The sequence below is a fragment of the Papilio xuthus genome, unplaced genomic scaffold (genome assembly GCF_000836235.2).
Source record: "Papilio xuthus unplaced genomic scaffold, Pxut_1.1 DF828142.1, whole genome shotgun sequence".
Lineage (NCBI taxonomy): Eukaryota > Metazoa > Arthropoda > Insecta > Lepidoptera > Papilionidae > Papilio > Papilio xuthus.
In genome coordinates, this window is record NW_013530507.1 from 7,120,772 (window position 1) to 7,147,131 (window position 26,360).

Genomic DNA, 26,360 nt, shown 5'->3' on the forward strand with positions numbered 1-26,360 from the left:
CCAATTTTTCAAGCCTTTTTAATAACATCTTATTTTCTTCACACGTCTGATATATGCTTTGTTATTCTTTTGACCGTTGATGAAATACTCAACGACGGTTTTAAAGATTCATTACACGTAGTTTTTTAAGTCGACAGTCGATTATTATAATTAATTATACGACTAACATTACAGGAAATTACTTTAGCTGTATTACTATAAAACGTTGGATTTTGTTAATGAAACAAATCTTGTTTTTAAACATATATTAATTGCCAGATAAATTGTAAGATTTTCAAGAGTTTATTATCGTTTGGAAATGCTTACAATGTTAATGACATCTGTGTGTCGTTATCCCGCGGGCTCGGCGCTTCTCCATGTATTTTATGATGATTGTAGTCAAAAATGATAATCCTCCGATAGCTCCGCCCCGCCACACCCCCCCGCGACACCCCGCTGTTCCCCGTGGCTTAAGGCAATATAACCTGTCCGACACCTGCCTTGATTTACGCGACTTCCTCGCGCCGCTACCAAACGTTATTTATGCAATTGATGTCATTGTATCTTAATGTAATATTTTTGTTTGTACCACGATGTACTTAAGATAAAAAAATCTTCATTATTCAGATTCTTGTTTCTTGTCAACGTTTTTTATTTCAGTACAATTAATGGATTAAAAATATCTAGTACCTTGTTTAGATCCATGAAGCGATTCTAAGAAACTATTGCGGATGACAGGATCAAGTGCAGCGCGGTCGTCTCTCACCGCCATGACAGTCGTCCAGCTCGCAATTATCTTAATTGGTGAATATTTTAATGGTGAAGAGTTATGCTCTCCTCTTCCTGTCTTATAATTGTTAATGATAACAGTCACGTCTTAATAAGGAATCGACTTATCTTCATCGTATGAGCTTGAAATATTACGCTATGCTGTTATAAAGCTTTTCCAACTCAATTCGCATTATTAAATGCAAATTGCAAAGCACAATTTTGCGGGGCTAGGTCAATTGATTTCATAATTTTTAAGGGACTTTTTCTTTTCTCTAAATAAGGTTTCTTGTTAGGATAATCTTTATAAACGAGTAACTAAAACGACGTATTATTACCTAGCTACGTACAAGGCTGTTTGTTATTACGAGCATGTGAGAAAGTAACTACAAACAAATGCATTGTTAATGAAGTATTTTGATGATTTATGTTATGTTCAAAACGTTCCTTCCTCAGAAGTTTCTTCATTTAACTTATGTATACTTTACGATGTGAAATAGTCACGTACTTACTGAAGATGCGAGAAATGGAGCCTTGTTAATGGATTTTTAACCTAATACCTATGTAAACAAAGTTCACTTTCGTTACATTAGATATTATCATTTTTTTTAATTACAAAATTCTTATATTATAAGCATCAAAAGTGGACAGTACCTTGCTAAAAAATATGTAGCGATATATATTTTTTAAACACTGACAAATTTTCGTGGCAGATTTCGTCAACTCTCTCGAGATTTAAGTCAGTATGCGGTACAACTATATTTGCAATAACCAAACCGATATATGACTTCGTTGCTTGTGGTTGTGAAATTACTTCAAGATGTAATCAAGACGAGCGCAAGGGAAAGTGAGGAAAAGTGGCATCGTGTGACGCCGCTTTTCTCCGGAAGAGATGCAAATAACCGCGGTCAGTGTGGCCAGTGGCTAGTGTATGCATAAATTGTTATTGGAATTGTTATTATGAGTGCCCGTCAATTATGAATATTAATATTCCCCTTCTGCAGTATGTCATTTTAAATTAATTTTCATAAAAACTGTTTAAGGTTTCAATCGAGCCGACAGAATGCCAATAAGAGAAAAAGGCGGGGCACGCGCACTTTACACGCGGCTCTCGGCTCGCGGTACTGCCGGCCCGCTGCAACCCGCCACCGAACAAAACGAATGATGTTATTTAATGATAATCGAATATTTTATACCGACCGCGAGCTTTATCGACTCGCTTAATGGACTGCCACAATCGAGATCTCGCCGTCGTAATAAATAAAATCGATTTCAATAAAAACGCGAGTCGAAATCGTCCCGAGCAAACCGTTGTCGGCGGACAACTCTTTTGTAAATAATAAAAGACCGTCACACTCTATTTAATTGTAATGCCGCTTAATTAAAGCACAGTTATAATTATTTCGGATTTTTATTAGTTCCGAATTGAACTCGGCAGAATAAATAGCGGCAAAAGCAAAAAGTGACATCGAAACGATTGGTTATTAACGACTGAAGTGGAGTTCTTCGTGGGAGGTCGACATCTGTTTATTTTCCTTTTAAATATAAAATATTAATGGAACCTTTAATAATTTTAATGACTAACGGTCATAATTTCTTGGCAGCGACATGAGAGAAAAAGTATGCGTCTACGGTAGAAGCGTAAAGAAATCCCTATGTGTACGGAAGTTTTACAAGTGAAATGCGGTAAATCAATTCCGAAGATGAGCAATCTGACACTGAGTTGTTAGTTATTGATAGAAGTTCACCAATAAGACAATCAACGACTCCTACAATATTTATAGCATACTTTTTACTTGTCATTTTACACGTTCGTACTATAAAAATCTTATAGATATTTAATTGCTCCTAGAACAGAACGCGTTCTGATATATTTAAAAGCGCAACAATCCTGCGTCCAGACCGAGTGTGAGCCTGTTGATATTTGAAATGCAAATTGGCTCCGTGTTCGCGGAAAGCGACGCGTCAGTCGCGCTTTACTAGTGATGTTATCGGCTTGTCGATAACTCTCTTATGTTATGCAATGCATCTTGTACCATTCTTACCTTTGGTATGTTTGAGTGACAGCACCGCTTTCTCTGCGCGTAAACAAAACAATGGAATACAATGAACAGGAAATTTGCAATTAAAATTACTATTACACCTTACAGTTTCAAGTAGGTAACTTTAAGTGAAATATTAAGTAGAACATTAAATGGAATTTCTCTATTGCTTTTTGTGCGATGTGTGTGATTTCTATAACTGTCAAATTGATCGATATATCTAAGTACAACACTAATTACATCACCAGAAAGCAATAATTTGTACTTTATTAATGCAGGCAGCGTTCACATATGCTAATGTGGCGACCTCTATTATACCTCAGCTGCAACATGGAACCTTCTCCAGAACCCCGAGAAATATCTTCAACTTTATAGTTTATTGACTTAACTACAGTTGTTTCTAACATCGATATTTATTGATAAAGATTGTGTCATTCACTATTTGATTGAGGAAGTGATATCGTTTATTTTATTCATAGAAAATAATTTATTAATTATTATACAGGTCTATGTGGCTTTCACTTTAGTTTCCACTTTTATAGATATTTATTCAGGTTAAAAGCCATGAAATTAACTTTTAAGTTCGTGTTCAAAAATGTCTAAAATATTTTTGATATGTTTTTTTACCAATTCATAAATCTAAAGTAATAACTTATAATTATTACGATAAATAAATCAAAATAATCAGAATATACCCCGACTACATTGAATAGATCTGTTGTCAGTATGCGATCGTATCGCGGGATATCATCACTCCGCTGTCGTCGGGTTGGAGGGTTGGGCCCCGAGCCCGCAATGTCGCTAATAACCGATATATAAAAAGGACATTATCTCCATCTCAGCCATCGCAAACATGAATACCGGTGGCTTTCCAGCTTTTTTGTCCTTCCACAATTAATCTGACAAACAACTATCACCTTAAAGTCCGTTTAGTTAAAGTCTATTTTCGTATAACATTATAATTCTTCTGTTCTACCAACCTCGTTAATACACAATGTGCCGAAACTTTATCTCCCTCAGAGTATCGGGTTTTCGTTGCTTGAAATCAAAATTCTCTTTTTTTTACTCATTTTGCGTCATTTGTATGTTACGTTGATGTAAAAAAAATGTTCTCGAAATTATCTTGTGTTTTTGAAGTTTTATAAGAAAATATTTTAATGGAAATAAAAGTTTTACATGAAATTATACAGCAAGTTTTGCAAAGGATTAGAAGAAGAAAAAATATATGTTTATTCACACAACAAATACAAATAAAATACAGGATCAATCAATATTAAAACACGATATGCTAATAACTTTTCAGTTTGAAATAAAGATATAAAAGCACGACTCGTGATCCGTGATACAGAGCTCATCGTGTCCGATGCGTCAAGTTGTGCGGATTACAAGAAAATATTCAAATCGCATTTAGCAGTTGCGGCTTGCGGCTGACACGGGCACAAGCCGATGACAGGTACATGTTGCCTACATACAGTACATCTTTGTTAGGGCCGCCATGCTGGTAGCTTTTATAATAAATAGTAGTTTTAATAATTTTGATTAGCTGAGACAAGAAATAATCTTACACATAAACGACTAAACAGTTGATACATAATTACAAGTGTATTAATCCTGGAATTTATTACATAATTTTTTAAATAGCTAATAATTTGTACTACAATTTAAATAATGTCCAAAAGTGTGGATGCTGGCGTAGTGAGCGTGACTCAGGAGTTCCGGCCCATTGAGCCGATGCTCATTCGTACGTCCGAGACACGACGATCAATTCAACGTTGCCGGGCGGCGGCCGTTGAGCAACATCTCTGTTAGACCCCAGCGCCATCTGATAGCCATTCCGGGATGCTTCACGTTTTATTGTTTGAGATTCTTTTTGTTTTCCATTCATAGCTTGTGGCGTATTGTGCCAAATGTTGTTGGTAAGGTCACATCAAAATAATATAACTTTTTAAGTTGAGTACAATATACATGTCTCAAGATTTTTTATCTGTGTAAACAGAGATTACAATCATTGACATCTCTGATCAAGGACCTAAATGTGGTATAGGATACTGGAACAAACAGAAAGACAAGACTCAAAAATAAACGTTAGGGATTTGTAAAAAACAAAACACTTTTGTTTGTTTGAAAATCGAATACATTTGTTCCAATATTGAAATGCTTGTGACAGTCGTTTGTTTTATTTTAGTTAGTAAAAATGTTCACAGTTCATTAGTTGTGTCAGAATGTGTGTATAGTGACACAATGTGACTTTATCTGCAGTTATCATCAGGGCGTTATGGTCCCAGCCGTCTGTCGTGTCGGCTGTCGGCTGACGGCTGTTGGGCCCTAATTGAGACGTCTTGCGGACGTCAACTAAACGTTACGCTTTTATCTTTAACGCAACGAAATGATCTCGGATTCTAAACCTTTTGTAACAAATGGGACCAGAGATTATCTGATAACATCTACAATGGATACTTATGAATAAAAAAAATCGTGGATGTTAACTTTAAATTAGTTTATTTAAATGTTAAGGCACGACCTACCTAAACATACTGTAAGCTTACATACGAAATAAATTAAATAAAATAAAGACATCGATTTTGCAATGAACAGTCGTTAAAGCAAAAAGACGATAATAAAACCCAATGGAATTATAAAAGTAATTAAAATACAAATGTTTGATTCACGATTTAAGATATTGCCGACTTTGGTGCGGCAGATAAATTGAGCCTTGCCACTCGATATCTGTCAGACATCGCCGTTTAAAAATATCGTAAGAATAAAAAGAAAGAAATAAAGTTAATCTAGAAGCAGGCATAATCTGTCGACGATAAGCGCTGCACTGCCGCTGGCCGCAAACAAAACGATGCGCTCGCGGCAAAACAATAAAGATAAATAAAAAGTGGCAAAGCATAAAAAGAGCGTAAAGATTGGATGCTTCGTAGCTAGCGTCAGGGTTGCCACAACACTTTCTAGCATTTCCTTCAAGTCTCATCCTGTTTAAGAATTCATCTATTTAATTCTTTTGTTTGATGTATGGTCTCAGTATAAAAATACATAAGTGAAAACTCTTGAGCAAAAATTGATTCATTATAACTTATTTTATATTCTAATTTCCAATTTTCAATTCACAATACATATGTATATACTTACCGCAAATATCTTAAGAAATTTCTTAAATTTCATTTTCAAAATGTGATTATTCAGAATCCTTCAAAGCCTTTAAAACTATTAACTTAATTAAACATTGCTTTACAAAGTTATAATTATTAGTGTATTGTGCAACCCCTGACATTTTTTAAATAGCAAAATGGGTCAATGCGCCAATAAACTTCTACCCGGGCCAGCCCTGCGACTGCCACTGCGATTGCGACTGCGACTACGACTTTTTTATGAATAAGACGCTCCCGACACAGACGTGTCTCTACGAGGAATTGCCCTCACTTTAAACACTGCATTTACCCTAGCTGTAGGAGAAATAGATTAAGCAGCCAGAGACGTTGAAAGAAAATTTATTTAAACTTAAGATTTAAAAACTAAGTTTTCAAAGATATCTTGATTGAATCTCTTATCGCAGACTTTTTAGGTTTGTCAAATGTCTTTTGATATTTAATTATTAATTGATTTATTTAATTAATTATACATCACTTTAAACTTCAGGTTACAATTTGCAATGTAAAAGATTTCACAAACTTGAGATTAAATCGGATATAAACATAAAAGCGAGCCGGCCGACCGGCGAGTTTTACAACACGTACCAATTGCTTATTTAATAGAAAGAAAAGTCAAAAACTGTTATTTCAAATTAGCTATATTAATAATTAATAAGAATCAGCTGCACCATCGTTGCAAGCAAAGTCATTATGTTAATGACGTCAGAGGCAATCAATACTCCGAGCACTGAATTATTTTTCAATTTGATTCATAACTAATAACTTCCTGTCGGATAATTTAAAACGAGACCATATCTAATATCTGGACTAATTTCACGTCGCTTGTCGGTCACTTGTTAGGTTTGTTTACATTCCACGACATGACACGACACGACACGACACGAGGTAATTAACTGTATGTTCCAACTTTAATGAGTGGGGCATTTTTAATTTTATAGGCAATCAATTTAGTTTGAATTACTGCCTAATCTATACGGTATTCATAAAAAGAAATAGGCAGAACAAATATCTTCGTGGCTTCGTAAAAGATTGGTGAATTAGAGACGAGTCAATGGTTTTAATATAAATCTTTTGTTGAAATTATTTAATGAAATTGATAATTTATATGAGTACAAAGAATATCATTTTATCCGAGATATAATATTAAACTGAATTTACGATACAATTTTTAAAGAGAGGAAGCTTGACCTTGAATAATTTGCAGATTGACAAAAAACTAGTGAGGTGCGACCGTTGCTGGCCTGACACCGGCTCATCAATCAGCCTCGCTCCGAGCTCCGAGCTCCGAGCGTTACATTTACAACATTTTGATAATATTATTTTGTAATCAAAAATATTGTGTTACGATCGTGTAATAACGAGGTAAGGCAATTCATCTTGTTTGAACTTACTCTTACATTACGCTCCAAGAACAATACAACAGTTGGTTAGCACATTTTTTCCCATATATTAAATATTTCAGACAAGTATAGTGAATCCATAGTTGAATGAAATAAGTAATAACCACGACTAGACCATAATGTACGAAATCATTATTACGCGAGAGCAGATTGCGGTAGCAAAACAATGGAAAGAATAAAGAGGTTTTAGATGTGACGTGACGACCTTGCGGCGCGGCTCGACCGTGACCGACACGCTCCCGCGCCTGCGCATGTTTCTTACAATTCATACTATACTATTATTGTACTTACAGACGTACGTACAAAAAATAAAAGTTTAGTATGTAGTGTATTTCCATCTGTTTCATTATATAAACCGAGATGTTGCTTAGGCAATTACGGATTCTTAACACCCTTTATTTTTTGAAAACCCAATAAAAATGGATAAAGTAGATTTCCAAAGTAAGCTACCTATCATTAATAGATTACACATCAACTTCAAAAAAACTCTGATTTCAGCGTTTTCTCGCCAAAAGTGGCTCTTGCATTGCGACAAGAATACTAGTATATTGTCACATTCTAAAGGAAGATTGTACAGAAGGCAAATATAATTTAAGGCATTATAATAGTTTCCTAGAGTTGCAGGTAATTTTCTTTTAATGTCTGCTCTAAGTGCAAACTTAATGGATGTCAAAGAAATGTCGAACAACATTTACACGCTTTAAGTCGAGGCAATCATTCTACCGAGAAATTTTATGAAGCTGACTTTATGTGATCCGGAAATAATATAAAGTTTTGATATAAAAGGCCGCTTGTAATTACGTTATTACACTCTCTGGCTTTGGCTACGAGTAAAACGTTTCAAAACATTTTATAAAGAGATAAAACTAATATAAAGGGCGACGCGTAATTTTAGTACATACGAGAATAATATAAACGATATTAACATATGACAATAAACATTGTGAAATTCTGGTACAGAATTTTTGGAATATTTTTCTTAATCTATGATTGTTCTTGTATCACAAATACATTATTGTTTTATCTATTGTTGCTTTGAATATGTATTAAACATAGATTAAGGACACCCTTCTTAAACTGCCATCTTCTTTCGAAGGTCGGAAATCATCAAGGCAATCTGTACTCTAGAAACCACGGCTCTGAGTAGCGGCAGCTCTTTCCAAAATACTAGCGTAAGTTGTTACGCCAGGATATTCTTCTGCAGCAGTTTCTATTTTGACACTAAACACTAGTTTCAAAGCAAATGAAGGATATATATGTATATATATATAATAGAGACTGTAAAGCTATCAGCTGCGCCTTATTAATACGATGTTCAATGCATACGTACTTGAATATATGTTATGTACTGACCAGTAACCGTGTAGGCAATAAACAATTTGGGCAGTCCTGTCGTAATCCAAGCGTCGGACGCACCGACTTGTTTTTAATGACTTCATTCCTTGAAATTATTGAAGACTTCCTTTTTAATTTTATGACAGACAGCATATAAAATCAAATTGCCAGCGGTACACACCTTAAGACGTATTAAAGTTTATTGAATAATTTCCCATTGTATTTGATAGATGTGTGATAATTCGTCCGTCTGATTGGAACTGTCGAGCTTTCGGAACAAATTGTTTTTTGATTGAACTTTAATATGTTATTAAAATTCAGAGTTTCCATTACTTGTGTTGACGTTGATTGATATTGCCTTAACTACGTTTAGATAATGTAACGGTCTATGATTTTCATAGCTCTATAAAACATATCGCGGCGACATTTTCAACTTAACATAGATACTAAGATGAGGTCTTTACTCTGCATTGAGATAAGTAAGGCAGTTTTAAGCGTGTGTCAGTCAGTAGTCATAGATAACGTCCATAGTCAAGCTTCAATTGTTCTTAGAATCTAAAACATATGAAGAACTTGACGTAATGCCAAAATTGTAGAAACCAGTGTTAGTATCACACCATTTATCTAGTTTACGTTACGTAAGAGTAAAAACCAGCCCCTGGTCTTATCTTGTTACTAAGCAAATTGAAAAGAAGTGACATTTGTTTTGAATTTTCTTCAAGTTTGACGAATAATAAAGGTTGACAATTCATCTGAAGACTTTTTTGTTATTTATTTAACCATATGTATTTTTTTAAAACAATGTTGATAGACAAATCAAAGGACTGTAACCTGCCGCAACAGCATGCTAAAACGTTGTGCTCGACGTCAGTGACGGGCAAAGAATGGAGGGATTGAATTAAGTGATTCCTGCGCCCGCGTACTGCAACTGCTTTGCAAGTATACGTCCCTGTTAACTCAATGTATTTCACGTGAAACGTGACCTTAAACCGAGGCAGAGCAGTTCGTTTGTCATATAATTTCAATGGGCTATAACAGTGCCGCCTACATGCCGCCGACGCGGCATAAAAACGTCAATTAGAGCCAACATAACGCTGATAAGAGTCTATTGATTTACCGCCTCATTGAGTCGATATCTCTGCACAATAATTAGTGTAGTTTCGCTGGACTCCGACTGAGCGCCAAAGGCTTTTATCATTCTATTCATGCGACTCTTCGCCGCGAGCATTTGCGTGCGCTCGTAAAAGACGCATATTCATAGGACTGTGAATACACATTTAGCTTATCTGATTCTCGAAGTCGTTTCACAATAAACGTTGTAATAAAACAACGATAAATAGTTTTACTTGATAAAAATTCTGTATAATAAAAACCAAGTTGTTTCTCGTGTCCGGTTAAATAGAAACAGAGGGCGGGCGTACATAACGACTTTGGGTTTTCATACAATCCATGATTCCTATTGGTACAATCACTGCAACAAATATGAGTACATCAAACACACAGCAAGGTTGCGCTAGATCTACAAATCTAGAAAATCCTCCCACTCGTAGCGCGCACCTTGATTTATATACGTTGATATCGTATCTCTCCGAATTGACTACAAATAATGTCGCCTCAGTAATTGATAGAGGACTGCAATTAATTTATGTTGTAAGGCCACATGCGTTGTGCAAGCGTTGCGATACACCGAAGTGTACTTAGTGCAACTGGGCCGGGAATGTGGCCGCTAATTATCGTCTACTTGTCGGATACCTTACACGGCGCGTCTGTCTGTGCGTATGGATTTACTTGCGCCCGCGAGTGTCACCGGTGATACGGTTTGTTTTTTATCACTTTTACGATAGTCCACTGAGCTTCTTGTAAAGGTATTTTTAATTGGTTGTATAATGCCTTAGTATTATTCTGCCTTAGACTTATAAATAACTCGGATTAAACGGCTCGGCAGTTAAAGTGTTTGTGTCGACTTTGTAGCAATATTAAAAAATCGTCTGGCATACATCGTGTGAAAAGAACTAACAGACCCTTTAAAAAGCATGGTAAACTAAACTCGCCGGTTTGGCGCCAAATGATGTTCGAATTTGTTCTGCAAACGTATTCCAATGCACGTGCATGTTCACAGTTGTACATGCCGCTCATTAGCACGTAACGTGCAATGTTAGTCCTGTTCAGCTGTCTGTGCACTCGCCACCAATTACATATTCCCCGGCGCCACCGTGTACAATGTACACAGTGTCGGTGTTCACGGCTGCTGATTTCGATTTAAATCACTATTACAACGAATCGGTTTTTCTCATTAACTTTTATATTAGAACAGATTCTCTAAATTCCAATATACAAGAACCTTAATTGATCTTAGTGCAAACAAAATACATACAAATGCTTACTTTTTCTTTGCACTTACGTTATATTTTAGTAAGATACAAAGTATCGCATAAGACACTATTTCTAGTGATAAGGGTTATCTTTGTAACTTTCGGTTCCTTTTTATTCTGACATCAATTGATAACTACTTAATGATGATGGTGATATGTTGTCCCGGGCGCTACGATGCTTTGGGATGACTGGTTACACCGGGTTAAATCGGGCTGCAGTATCAATATGCATTGCTTCTCAACCACTACGCTACTGCAACAAAAGGTGGGGTCGTACTCCTGGAGGTTGGATTTATAAATGGGGTTATGTATAAAATTAGAACTATGATTTAAGCACGTAAAGAGAGACACCTTTATATAGTCAAGGAACAATTGAGAAACAGTTTATGTAATTGTTTCAGTACCGATGTTCTAAAGTCATGGGTCTAGAATTGAGAAGCGATTAATGCTACTCAGAAGTTCTGCGCGATACGTGTAATTTTAAGTTTCCAGAAATAAAGAACTAACTCCTAATTTTTGTTCACAAGTAGGACCACACCCTAAATACCACCTGCTTTTCTTCAGTAAATTAGTAAAGCCAACGCGTCGAGCGCTCAGCAAACATCGCATGCTCGCGGCTAACGGCTACCGGGAGACTCAACATCTCGCCGTCCCGCTCTGACGTCACAGGGTGGCCGTATGGAAGAGAGGGACGAATGCGAGGCGAGCCGCGTGAACAAATATGTAATATACAACTGATTCCCAAGAAACGCGATGAATGGTAAGTATAGTTAACTCGCTGACTGCATATTTTTATTATTATTATTACACGTTTTGATTTCGGGAAACCTGAGGCGAGATGACGAAGCTTATAAATATCTAAGTTGAATTAAGGATCTTGAGTTAAATACAACAGTTACCATAAAAATGCAAATATGTATTTTGAATTTATGAATAAACAAAAGTAAAAACGTTTCACACTTCGCTATAATTGCAGAGGCTAGTTTAACTGCCGCGGTGTAAAAAACAACACTAGCATTTAAGAAAATCATAAATTATTCAACAGCTAGGGCACTAATTTGCACCGTAGCTAATATTTCAAGTCCGGCTTTGAGCCTCAGCGCAGCGCAATTGTATCGTTTTGCGCGGTCGCGGCGTGGTCGGGATGCGGTCGGCGTTCGGTCGGCGTGCGGTTGCACGATGTAATTATGTTCATCTCTCGGTTATCCATTAACCGTTTGGAGGGCTGTTACTTTCGTGGGGTAAGTCTACAATTTCCTAGGCACGCTACGGTCAAGAATTTAGTGACTACTACTAACTACTGAATATTTCTCAACAAAACAAACAAACATATTCTAGAGATAATGTTTCTGAAGTAACGATAACGAGTTAAGTTAAAAGTAAGAAATTTAATTCACACATAAATTGTGAAATATATTTAGCATAGTAAATTAGAAGACCGAGGCGGGATACAGACCAAAATGGAAAAAGTTTTGGTACAAAAGTTTGGCTCTGGAGCTAAAAGAAGAATACATTTAGAAAACATTTTAATAAATATTTTTAAGTAATAGCAATAGTAAAAATTATAATTGACATTTAATACAGCGCGCTACATCACTAGACGCTGTAAGTTGATTCTTGTTCACAATTTATGTATGACAAGAGCGCGCACCAATTTATTCCAGATATAGTGGTATATCATAGTGAATTTAATTATATTCATTTACAATAAAAATGTCCATCATATCTTTGTAATTATTACTCAATTAAAAATAGTTTTATTTCATTTACTCACAACTTGCCTACATATTTTGCGTATCGTCTTTAGCATATGTCTACTTCTAGAACAAAATTACTCTATTCGAATGAAATGGTTGCCATCAAGAATGTTATAACGTATTTAATAAACTCAACAACGTCAAAGGCGATTTGAAATTCATGAATTCAACAAATTAGCAGAATGTGGCACGTTTACATTAGTTATTCTATGTTCGTGCTGCAAGGACTGCTGGACCTCGTCATACTGGTAATGTTCAACATAAGTTTGTTACTCCCACCCTGACATATATACACGTGTATAACTGTTTCTAATTACGAAAATTAAATAGAATTAGTATTTACTTCATAATATAACATTCTTTACCTCTAATAAAAATATTACATGTTGCATTCAAAAAAAACATGAACAAGTTCTTACCGTTATTTTAAATATGTACATTATGACAACTTTATTGACATGATTATAGTAGAGAGGTAAGTGTTTACTTTGTTCTCCGACAGCCCTTCACAAGAGAAAGTCTGGCAACCAGCTACCACGCATGTTACTGTCACTGTACCTCGTAGTTTCGTCTAAGATTAAACATTTTATAGTAAATAAAATAAAATTCATAAGAAACATTACGGTCTCAGATTTCTATTGGCGATTTAAATTTCTTATCAAAGTTACTCAAATTTTAAGCAACAAACAAAACTTTTTTGTTTGAATGGAAATTTATTTTGAAATGGATATTTAAACTTTTATTTATTACTGCTCATGAACGATTTAAGGTCATTAGAATCTAATCAAATTCAAATAAATAATCCGTAAAAGGGTGTAAAAATATGAAATTAAAATCATAGTAAGCACTAAAACATTTATCGTTGGTTTCTAAGACCAAAAATCTCCATTTCAAACATATTGTTATCTCTGTCTTATGAAAGATAATGAGAGGGATGACGATATGTTTTATACAAAGATTTTGGTTTCAGAAACAAACGATGAGTGATTCATTGGCTCGCATTAGCCAGTTGCGGATAATTATGCTAACGGTTTGCGATACGTTGCACCTTGACATTTAAATGGCATTCAGTGATCTCTAATGAATGCACGTGTATCAATTTTGAGATAAGGTAACCAGCGTATTTAAACACAACGGTTACCAAATAATACGTATCAACACGTTCCATGACAATATAAACTCGCCGGGCGAACTAATTTGTGTTACTAGGAGGAGTATCATAATTTTGGCTTAAAATTACATGTTTAGCAAGATTCCTCGGTAAAAAAAAGTTAGTTTAGACTTAATGTGAATGGATTTTCACTCGGTCTATAAAGTGTAAACATAATATTGTAGTGTGCAATTTGCCAATGTTTTACAATCGGAAGTGAGTGCGGATGTTCTCACGGCAGACGGCGGGCGGAGGGCGGGGCGCGCCAGATTGTTGCGATAGAGGTCGCTACGAAGCCGTATGTTTACGACATTCCGCGGTAAATATTCCGCGGAACTGAAAATAGTTGGGGTAAAGTACCGGTGAGTTCATTGTAAATCATTTTATATTATTTCACTATTTTTTTACATAGCTGTAGAGTATTTTAAAAGTGTTTGATTTAATTTAAATACATAAATAATTTGAGCAATCCCAAAGGCTTAACATGTCTGTAAAAGTTCACAATAAATGAAAAGAAAACGCGTTATTTTTACCAAATTTAACAAAAATATAAATGTCTTCCACTTTAGAAATGCTGATTCAAAAGATAAACTCTCTTTATTAATTAAATTACTGTAAAGAGAATCACAATTTGTATGTGTCGACGTAATTTGCAATTAGTGGTGCGGTGGCTTACCTAATTATCTCCAATAAGTATGGAAAAATGTATCCTTATAATACATTGAAACAAATCGCGATACAGATAAAGCAACAGATGCAACAATGAAAATAATTTAATTTATTTTTATTCCATGACAAAAGCTAATGGAGATTAAATATCAAGTCCAAGTAAAAAAACTCCAAAAAATGAACCCTTCTCTCGTCTAAACTACTGCCATATTTCAACTTCGCTGTTATCATTCGATCGCTTTTTAAAGTGTTAGTTAAAACGATTTGAGCAATACCTGTTTGAAAAAATTTTGAGCGAGTTAGTTTGTTCCATAATTCATGTTTTTTTTTTTATCGACGGACCTTTTTACATTTAATAATTTCAATACAACCCTTAATTAATCACAACAGCTGGAGGTTTTGAAAATTAAACTGTAGAAGAAATAACTTAATTTGAAGTGATTTATAATCTTATATTTCAAGTTACTTGGTTTCGCTACAGCGTATAATTTAGATAAGAATGGTAAACCGCAGCAGCGTTATATTCCCAGTAACATCTTTGCAAAGCAAGTGCGGGCAGAGACGTTGGCGGGAACCAGAGCAGACAATGGGCCGCCATCTGCCAACTACTGAGCAATTCCAAACAAATTGAGGAAATGAAGAGCGTTAGGCGTGCGCGAAAACAACACTATATTGAAGTTGTGAAGGAATGCGAAATAAGCATAAATTGTTATGAGATATAATCCAATAAAGAAAAACTAAAGATGTTAAATTACTGCGTAAACCACTTCACTACAGCTTGGAGCTTCCTCCTGATTATTGTGTTTTTGTTTTAGATGAAGAAGTATTAATAACAATGTGCTTCATATAATATTTAATGTAAAAAAATCCAGAAGTATGTTATTGGTAATGTTATTACGCAATGGTAGAGAAATAAATATTCGAAACTACTCACTCGTTGCAAGAGGTCGTGGATGTCTGTGAGACGGTGACCAATGTCCTGGTGGTGGTGGTCAGCCTGTCGCCCACACACTTTCGTCGCGAGCACTCGACTAGCACTGTGTCCTCTTTCACCGGCTGCAACACTTCCTTAACTTTATTAGGACCCGTTTTCACTGTGGACCGTTGAAACCTTAAATTAGCAGACGTCTTTCCGTCCGTACAAATTTCAGTTTCTTCCGTAACTATTGCACCTTTTTTAGTTTTACAAACTGTTTTAGATGTCTTTCCGAGTACTTCGCCGTTCCGATGAACTTGCTCTTTGGAATCCAACAGCTTCGTTTTAGGTTCTTGAGGTAGTCCGTTCTGTAGCATCGTCTTTATAGCATCTGTGTTAAGATTTTCATCAAGAATGTTATTTAAATCATCGTAGCTTTGACGAATCGGTTGTCTTCTTTGGTCTTTCTGCCACGTCGATTCGAAACCGTAGATCGGTTCCGATTCGACACCGAACCACGCTTTCGTTTCTGCGTTACTTTCATCCGGTGCAGGGTCTATTTGTGAACCGTAATTGTTATCGAAGAATTCGTCTGTTAGTTCAGTTATCTGTGCGCCGGATCGCTTTGAGTCCACATTGTCAAAGTTTAGAAACTCTGAGTTCATAGCGTTCAGTTTCCTCTTGCCATAGAGTTGTCTGTAGTACTTTTCCTGATCACCGTACATCCAGCACACTTTCCACCACTGTTTGCACATTAATATGTTCGCTGAGTTGGAAGATTTCACTTCTCTAGTTGCCATTTTTGTTGTTGACATTTTCACTGCTTTTTAGCTAAATTACAAGAAACTAACACACTTTTATTTACAGATTGGAAGTGCCTGGTCGTTTGGTGCATTTGATCATTTTCCATAGCTGTGACGCAGGACATAGTGTATAACTTCGTGAGCTAGCTATTAATTTAACTCTATCTATATTAGAACGGGGTCATAAATCGTAAGAGTAGATCATTATCTATCCCGGCTTTTGTTACATATCGTTGCTGGGAGGTTATTATGTATAATTTCGCTACCACTGGCCGACAGCCGGCAGTCGGCTGCCGAGCCGTCGTTAAGTTACGCTTTTTACTCATTTTACTTACATTTTACTGTTCACTACAAGCTTTTGCTGTGAAATGCGTATTAAAAGTAATATTCTTAGTAGTTAATCAGAAATCAAAAAATCAGATATTTATCTATTACACAAATTAAGAACAGTACTCAATTAACTCTTTTTATTAAACATCTAAGGGTCACACCTAACTTTTCGAAGGAATTTATATAGTCAACCCCACTTTATGTCCGTGTTAATTCTTAGTTTAGAGTTTCCGACATAGCCACAGAGACATAAAGCCTGCTTCATCTAACAGGTGGTCGCTGGCATAGTTTGCTTGTAACAGTTCTCTTAATGAGGGTTTTTTTAATGAAATAGCCAATAGCCATATAAAACATAGAGACGTTTACTAAGTTGTTAAGTGATAACCATAAATACGTGCTAAGTTGAACATTTATGTTAATTACGATTTAGTTTATTGTTATGGATTTGTTTTGGTAAGAAAATGGAGATAAGATTTTAAAATATTTGAGCTTCTCTTAAAGAATTCCTATTCGAAAATGTTGTTTGACGTTATGACGAAAGTCTGATATTTCATTATTTATTCGAACATCTGATTAAATAGTTCATTAACAATGTAAGAATCTGATACATAAGAAACAAGAATTACCACTTTCGGGTACTAAAATATCGTCAAGGAAACGATAATACAAAAAGAGCAGCGACATACAGACAGACACATTGTTAACATGTGTAATCCGTCAGTTGTACATTATCATTATGTACAAATGTACGTTGTCAATGTACAAATGTACATGTCGCATACAAAACCAAATAGCAAATAATATTAGCATACCGTTAATATATTTATAATGCGTATTATTGACCCACAATGCGTCTGCGGAGCCTGCCCAACTGCCCAACGGCATGCGAACCGCTTCTCTCGTTTGCATAAACTCTGTCCTACTCTCGCTCGAATCCTTCCCTTGATTAGATAGAGATGAACATACTGCTGTGAGTTCGTCTTCGCATCAGGACCTGTTGTTATGTTAATTTATGCGGCATGTTTGAGCGCGTCTGCTACTGGGAAAATTTTGGTTAAATGATTTTGCCTTTAGAGAGACATGGTTTTGGATTTTTATATTCAGTTAAAACTTTCAAAAGCTTTTATTATTTTTAAAATTTTATTGTTTTTAAAATGTCTTTTACTGGGATAGACTGAGATATTTTTTTTAAACTAAGAAAACAAAAGTTTATATAAGGGTTCACAGGTTAATGGCATCACATTCCTGCGTAGTATCTAGTAGTAGTAGTAGCAGTATTTGTAAAATATACACTGAGATCGCTTATATCACAATAAAGAGAAAACAAACAAAAACAAAAATGTAAAAAGAAACCTTTCCGTTAAACATTAATTTGATTTTCTTTAATTATGAAACTATACAATAACGATCTTTTAACATTGTACAACATGAGGCAATACGTTTAAATGTTTAATGTAAACTTTAGTGCAGTGGGATTGTGTAACAATGTGAAAATGATTCGTGGCAATGAATAAAGTTTATAAATGTAAGCACATTAATAAAACTGTTGTACTGATTGAGGCTAAGTGCTGCGACAATCAAAAACGTTTCTCTCACGAAGATAATCGGACACGTCTAGATAATGGACCAAATAAATGTTTAAATCATTCATGTGTAGGTGGTCACACTTAGATATTAATTATGCCAGTTACTTTACTAACTTAGGTAAGATTTATTTGTTAAGTTATCTAGAACAAACATCTCAATTTTACTGTACCTATATATTTAATATTAAACCGTAATACGTAAACTTAAAAAGTAAACTGTCTTATTGACACAATTATATGAACTTTTATCGTAAGCATAGAATTAAAAAAAATGTAAATATGTAACATCCTGTATCATATTAGCATCGAATTACGCGCCAATTATCGTCAGAGCATCGTAAGATTATCTTATTAGATGCAAGTTGTAATTGCAGATCACAATCTCACAGCAGTCCTCTCTCGTTCCTACGGGACCAGAGCATAGCACTGGACAGCAGGCAACGCGGAGCTATCTCTATTTATAGTCCATTACTTAATATCTATAATTCGATTGGAGAGAGACGTATGCACGTCACGTAAGAAACTTGTCAGTTGAGTGCGCCCATTAAAAATCAATTATCAGGAAAAAATAAAAACAGATCGGGAGCCGCAGCCGCGGGATGTAGCCTGGCGCAGAGGGAGGTAGCGGGGCGCGCGGGGGGGGGGGGAAGCTTAAGTGGCACTCTCTGATTTTTAGTATGCTTTTGTGTTTTTTTACACGACATTCAACGTTTTCCTGCATTCCAAAAATTGTACATATTAGGTCAGATGGGCCGAAATGATGGGTCGAAATGGGCCTTAATAATAATGCCAACAATTCTGATGATTTAAAAATACCAAATTAAATATTCAAATCTATTTAGTATCTTGAGATTCGCTGTTTATATAATTACCGATATTTAAATATGTAATCTTTGAATTTACCCTCCAGAGATAAACCTATCGTCATAGTTGACCCAATTAACCGGTTAGTTCAACTCGTAGTCATCACATGCGACTTTCACCTCTAAATCTATCGAAATAAGAACCATCAATTTATGGACATAAATACAATACGTTTAAACGCCTGGGGATAGAATCATAATAATTACAGAGGTGGTGTGTTGTGGCTGTAGGAAGGTTACCTTTGCCTCGCAGACATCGAGCAGCGCATAAAAACACGCAACTGTCAGTCGCACTGTATGACGTGAACTGAATACTTAATGATCGAGAATTAAAGAAGATATTATGTTTATTTCTGTAATATATGTATTTACAATAATTGTTTATGTTTTTTCATCATTAAATTGCTCTTATATACAACAATTACATAATATTATGACTGACTTGTAATGTTGTGTTTTAACATCTACAAACAATTGTTTAGTTTAGTATAATTCAGCAGTCTTGTACAATAAAACTCTAATTTACCAATTGAAAAAAACGAAAAAATGGGAAACTCATTATACAAAGTATAAAGTAAAAATAATTGCTACATCAAACATATTTGTACAACGATTCACCAATCATAAGCGAGTGTCAGTTTCAAACGAGCTCTGACTGCCTCCGTTGAGCGGGATGTCGTCGCCTCGTCCACCTGAACTTGTTTACGCCGCGTCAATATGAATAACATAAAGATATTTGCAGTCCTGCCAGCTTTACAAGTAATCACCATTTAGTTTAGCAAACTTATCAGTAATAAACTATTATTTCTGGAGGAAAGATAGATATTTAAACCGTGTCAATCGGAAATACGGAATCCTTCCGAAATGCAAAAAAACAAAAACATGCCAATATAATGTTAGAAAGAACTTTACGTAGTCAACCTAAAACCACGTCGAATAAGTTGCATAGCAATAAAACTGGGAATATTGAATAGCGATCATTGCGTTGCTGCATCCGACGAGAGAGGGGGAGGGGGAGAGGCACGGGGGCGGGTGCTTGAGAGATGATTTGTAAATAACGGGAAGACAGGTCTCCAATGCCGACTGTACAACTTGTCGCCTCAGCGAATATTACTCAGCGCTTTTCCATAGTGCTCGCAAATTTTACGCGTCTAAATCCAAATTATTCGAAATTAATAATTATAAAAAAATTAACAGCAAATATTATATAAATATAATGTGGAAGACGACATGTTTTATAAGTTTACTAAGCGTTTAAGAAACTCAGTTCACTTTGTCCCTTTTTAATGTTTTGTTATCCGCAAACTTTTCAAAGTTTCAATTGTCACTGACAATAACTACGCGAACATTGGTTACTTTAGCGAACTGTTTTCCCGACTTGATAAATCAGTCTTACACAACTTGTACTTAGTTTCATTTAAGAACCACTTTTTATCAACTCTATACATAACTGTGTTGTCTATTTTTGTAACGTGTTAAAGCAATACAAAGATCCAGTTTAGTGGAACTTATCCCGCTGTTAATGAATTATTCTACTTCTTAAGACGTCCACTTGAGATCTCAATAACCTTAAAGTAGGCTTCAACGCACATAACAAGTGCTAGTATCTTTATGTTAGCCTATTTGTTTATTTTCAGATGTTACATTCATTTTTTAAAACTAAACATATATTTCTATCTGTCTGTCTGTTTAAAGCGTATTGTTTTCTTTTTATTGGAACAATAGAGGGGGATTATTATACGTGTTTAGATAGTTGAAACGTCCTGTATATGATAAATGCTATAGGTTATAGAGTAAAAAACATTCTTTAATTTTAAATTTTATTATGTAAGAATTATTTTTAATTAATCCACTCCATAAAATTCCACTCACCCCTAATACGACTAGGTATGTGTGCTCATTCCCTTTTATATACAAATATACATGCATATATAGATGTAACTACTTTTATGTAACTTGAAACTGATTCAATTCATAACATTAAAATACAACTTTAAACATATCAACATTTTTGCTCCAAATCTAAGACTTTGCAGTTTTAATTTGCTGCTGGTTTGATTATTTGTTGAGATTTATGTATTATCAGAGTATGATTTATGCCATACAATTATCTAAACATCTATACGTCATGTTTTATATAAAGATTTCTATGGTTCTGCTCCCACAGCTTAACCTTGTTTGAGGGCGAATTGGAACCAAATTATATCATGATGCTGCCTTCATTTGCATAATTATATATAATCAATGTAAATTAATATATTTTGAATTTTAATATCATCTATATAAACTGTTAAAACACACAGCTATGAATATAAACAGCCTCCTTTATGACAAATTTGCAGCATTAACACATTTGCACAATACCAAAATTAAGTTCAATTAAAATCATTTTTTTTTACTCCTGCAATACTTACAACATTTTTAGTTTGAATTTGCATCAAAATAAACGATATTCTACAAATTCTTAGTTGTTCAAACTTTAATAGTCCAATAATATTCACGAACACACGACCGCGCGGCACTTTACAGTTCTTCGACCGTTTTTATGTAAATTTTATATTTAAAAGATAATTTTAAGTGCAAGCAATTACTTTTTGCAGTTTAAATGACATGTACGTAATAAAACTAAGGCAAAGCTTTTATTTCTTTAACATAAATACAAGTACTAATTTACATAACATGTAAAAAACATCAGTACCTAAGTTAAAACTAGTCAGCCGCCGATACACAGTTTGAAGACTACGCATTTCAAAAACACATATATTTTATTATTATTTGTTTTAAATCCGTATTAAAATTGTTTAAAATGTTTAATAATATAACCCAAGCAACGTTCCTTATATTGTTTCTGTCCATGACAACGCACATGTGCACTTATTATAAGCTTTTTTTTTTACATTAAAAGGATAATAATTCTGCACACGTCCATTTACTTCTTTGCCCGCTAACTAACAAGTTCAAGGTGTACGTTACCACAAAATGTTCTCAGCTATAAACATTGCAGTGTAACATTTGCGTCTGTTATATTTAATTTTAAAATACTCTTACATATATTCAAAGTAAATACAATGCGAAATATTTCAGCGGCGGCGGACGTCAGCTGTAATATAATGAGAATTTACTGGCGACGCCGAGACCGTTAAGTTTCATATAACGCCCACGCGATCTTAACAATGGCTGCAGACCTGACTCGTGTATTTTCACTGCTCTGGTAAGTATTTTACAGCTCAGACGTTACACTAAGAACTACCTTCCTTAACTGACAAGTCATTAAAGTAAAGCATAGCAAGTCACTTGAGTATCACATTTGATTTTTTTTTAAAATTTTATTACAATGCATAAGCAACAACGTCTAGCGATTGTGTCACATCGTGGAATTGTTTAGCCATGTATCGCTTTTCGTAAGTCTTCGTTTGCAGTAAAGAAGACATCAACGCTCCGCCTTATCACTTGATAACTATAATGTAAGCCCGTCTAGCTTCGATAAAAGTTGTACTGTAACTTATTAGTAACTTATTCCATACAAAAAAACAAATATCTGTAGCCTGTCTCAGCTGGAAATAAGCGTGATAAATGTGTTAGTACTAGTAAAGTTTTATTCGCATGTCGCTACGCCGGCGTGTTACTGATTCACTACCTCGACCTCGTGATAACAATATCATATTAGTTAAATCGTCCTAAGTGGACTGTTCGAAGATTTATTCGTATCAAACCTACACTTTCTTCGTATCAAAGATATAGACGACCTTACTACACTTGAAAACAAAGTATAAAACCACTATAATAGGTTACCATAGCGATAAACTAATTGTTCTATTTATTTCTTGCAAATTATTCTGTATAAGGATACGATGTGACAGTAAACAGTGGAGTGGCAATGTGTGACATCCGATCGATGTGAACAACTCCACATATTTCTCATGCGCAGGCGCAGTAGTATTCATGGAACTTGTGCATCGCTGTTCGCAGCGCGCATTCTATCGCCCCTATCTATAAAAGACTGTAACAATCGGATTTATGTTCAAACAATACACTATCTTAATTCGTTTCTACTGAAGAATATAGCGTTTATTTGTAAAATGTATTTGAATAACATAATAATTACTTAAATAAGTTTATGTGTAAATTGACAAACTTACAAAATGCTCTAAATATTGCAATCGAATTAAAATTATAAACCAAACAGAACATGCTGTAGAAAATACATTCGAGGCCACAGCTTTCAATTATTCTTGCTGAAGCGTCGGTAAATTATCGACGTCTAACATCGATATCGATAAACTCGCCGCGCTGCACTCTCGGCCGCAATATTAACGTCCTATCGATATCATCCCCTCTCTATCGCCTTTACAATCTCACACGACTTAATCCAAACTCACTTTGGAATTTCAAAAAGTTCCTTATTTAAAGTGTAGCATTTTTAAAAGTAAAATGTACATGTTGCGGGTTACATATAGAATATATACATGAGATTTAGACCAAAGATTAAATGCAGTAGCGAATTAATGCTTTACAGATAATATATACACTGTATGGTGACATTTAAATATTAACGTACAATGAAAGAAGCTAAATATTAATTAGATATATAACCGATTATGATCACTTTAACACGACGCTTTTAAAATACTAATAAACTTTTAACGGAGTGTAATTATAAAAGATTAGGAAATTAATATTTGTAAAATAATAGCGACATATCTCTAATATTATCGTGTTTCATTGCAAATTTGCAATATTTAACTAAATAAAGCCAAGACAAGAGTTAATGAACTATGACACAGAGAGCGCCACTAACTTAATTTATGTAACGGACGTATAAAAACCAGTAGTAAGGTATAAGGTATAAGGTCATATAAGTAATTATTTGATGACTTTATTACATTGATAACTGTATACAATATAGAGTCGTTACGAACTTTTTATAATAATACAAAAACTTGTGCAACAATTATTATAATGTTTACTAGATGACATTTCACTAGGGCTGTCGGGAAAGTGCTACAAAATATAACAGTTCTTTGAATTAAACACATTTAGAAATAATCAAAATATTTATACGTTATTCAAAGTTTTCTTCAATGCAACATTAAGCTGTTGAACTTATATTAATATGAAGTTATATGAATCTTAAAGAGTTTCTTTTGAAGATAAAAAATACACATTCCTTTGTAGGTAGAGTGTAGTTTTACAGGTTCTATTTGTAATTAAAAGAAATGTAAATAGAAATAATTATAGTCGTCTCACTCTCTCCACTGTAATGAATTCATTTTTATAATTGTTAATAAAATGTAGGAATCAGGTTTATAAGAACTCAACGTTATAAAGTAGACAAGTAAACGATGTAAATTATTTTATTTTTGTAAAAAACCAAATGGACACGTTTCATATTACTAGAGATGTTTATTTTGACTTTACAAATGTGTATAAATTATATTCAGTAATTAACACCTATAGCATGAAATTAAAAATTAATAATTTATGAGAGATCTTCAGAGTATTTAAATATTTTTTTCATGGTCACAGCGAAAAAGAAGTTCATGTTTTGTGATATTAAATGAGATGTACTCACATAACTTTAACCAGTATACGACATGCAACTAAAACAATACTCTATTATTTTGCAATCATAATTAGCAGTTAAAATATCTACTAGTATTTAAAGTGCGTAAACCCTAAAATTAGAGCAAATAAACGTGAAAATATCGGCCGAAATCACTCATTATCTTCTACTGCACATGAGAACTGCACTGATATTGAATACTGCAAACCTATTTTAATGGCGCCGGGTTATAATTTGCTTATCATGTTCGAGAAATTTGATTTGGGGCTCATACTGTGATTATATGTCTACGAATGCTTCGTTACACAGTAAAGAATAATTTAATTTTGTAATTTGTTTGTCGACTTCAGAAAAAAGGTTTTATTTGTAGTCATGACTATTACAACAGATCATACATAAGACTTGTATAAAAATGGTCTATTTGGACGTTACAAGTCGGAGGGACCCTCGGTCGCTGCAGCGCCGCGCCGCGGGCTATAAATGTTAATTATTACACGTCGCTCAGTAAAAACTGTTCAGCAGGTGCTGGCCGAGGCAAAGGCTGACATTATCGTTCAGTAACAGCAACACTCAGCCGCTTTATGACCGTTTTCATTTCAGTTTATTAACGGATTCGAAATGAGACGTTAAAAAATTCCAAATGCAAAAATGAAGACCGCAAATTCTTACTAGAAATATTTTATAATAACTAGCATAGAATAGTAGCAAGAACAGTTGTATATGTTTGTTTGTAATATGAATTGTTTTTCAGTAAATTTATTGCTACCATCGAGTTCAATCTGCGATACAGTGTTCAATAACTCTGTTTGGACAAGAAGAAAAGCGTCAGGAAATTCTAGCTCTTAAGTGGAGATAGTCTTGGCACAATTTTGAAGTAAAGTTCTGCGATCTCTACACGACTGGGGATTTTTAATAATAACGGTGTCGGACTAGTCTATTATAAAAATATAAAAATGTTTCAATGTAACTATGAATGAGATTGTTATCTCTGATGTTTCATGCACATCACAAACATGATACAATACACCAAACGACAGAACAAACTCTACCAAACAAAACCATATTAATTTGCGTACTATAGAAAGCGTTCCCACGTTACTTTTTGTTTCCAACTATGTGCACTGTAATCCTTTGTTGTTTCACTTTCTAAGCACACGCGCCACCGTGTCCGACACAGTGCAGGGCTGCGGGCACAGCCGGACCGTGGTGCCGGGACTCACAACAATAACATACAACCTGTGCGAACACAACGCGAACTAAATGCGCCAAATTTAAACGCAACTGTACTGATGACAGTGGTCGCGGCCGCTGCGCGCGCGCAACTGGCGGCCGCACGAGGCCCGCCCGCCGCCATCGCGCGCACCGCTAGAGACAGACATAGCAATTGTAGAGCTCTAGACAGAGATGGAGTACTACCCTTTAGTCCTGCATTTATTCGCTACTAGATTTTTCCGAAGCCATTTTTTGAAGATTTTATTACCTGGTGATTCATATTGATGTTTCGCAAAGATTATCTAATATAGTCACAAAGCTATTGCTAGTCTATTTATATTTTATCTTACAGTTAATATTTAATTACAATGACGCTCTAACTATTAATGAAAGATATTTTTTACAATGTAGAGTTGCATATAATAGACTTCAACGCGTTACTATTTAATTACAAGTCGAA

The 26,360-nt window shown here is 34.8% G+C and overlaps 1 protein-coding gene across 1 annotated transcript in view; it reads right to left on the minus strand.

The window, feature by feature from the left end:
• The window catches only part of esn (espinas), an 80,950-nt gene extending 54,957 nt beyond the window's left edge, over positions 1–25,993 (minus strand). The window contains exons 1-2 of the mRNA XM_013307076.1: positions 25,765–25,993; positions 15,562–16,455 (exon numbers count right to left, since the gene is read on the minus strand). Coding sequence (XP_013162530.1) covers positions 15,562–16,358 — 797 coding nt within the window. The 5' untranslated portion in view covers positions 16,359–16,455; positions 25,765–25,993. The remainder of the gene's footprint in view (positions 1–15,561; positions 16,456–25,764) is intronic.
• Positions 25,994–26,360: the final 367 nt, after the last annotated feature.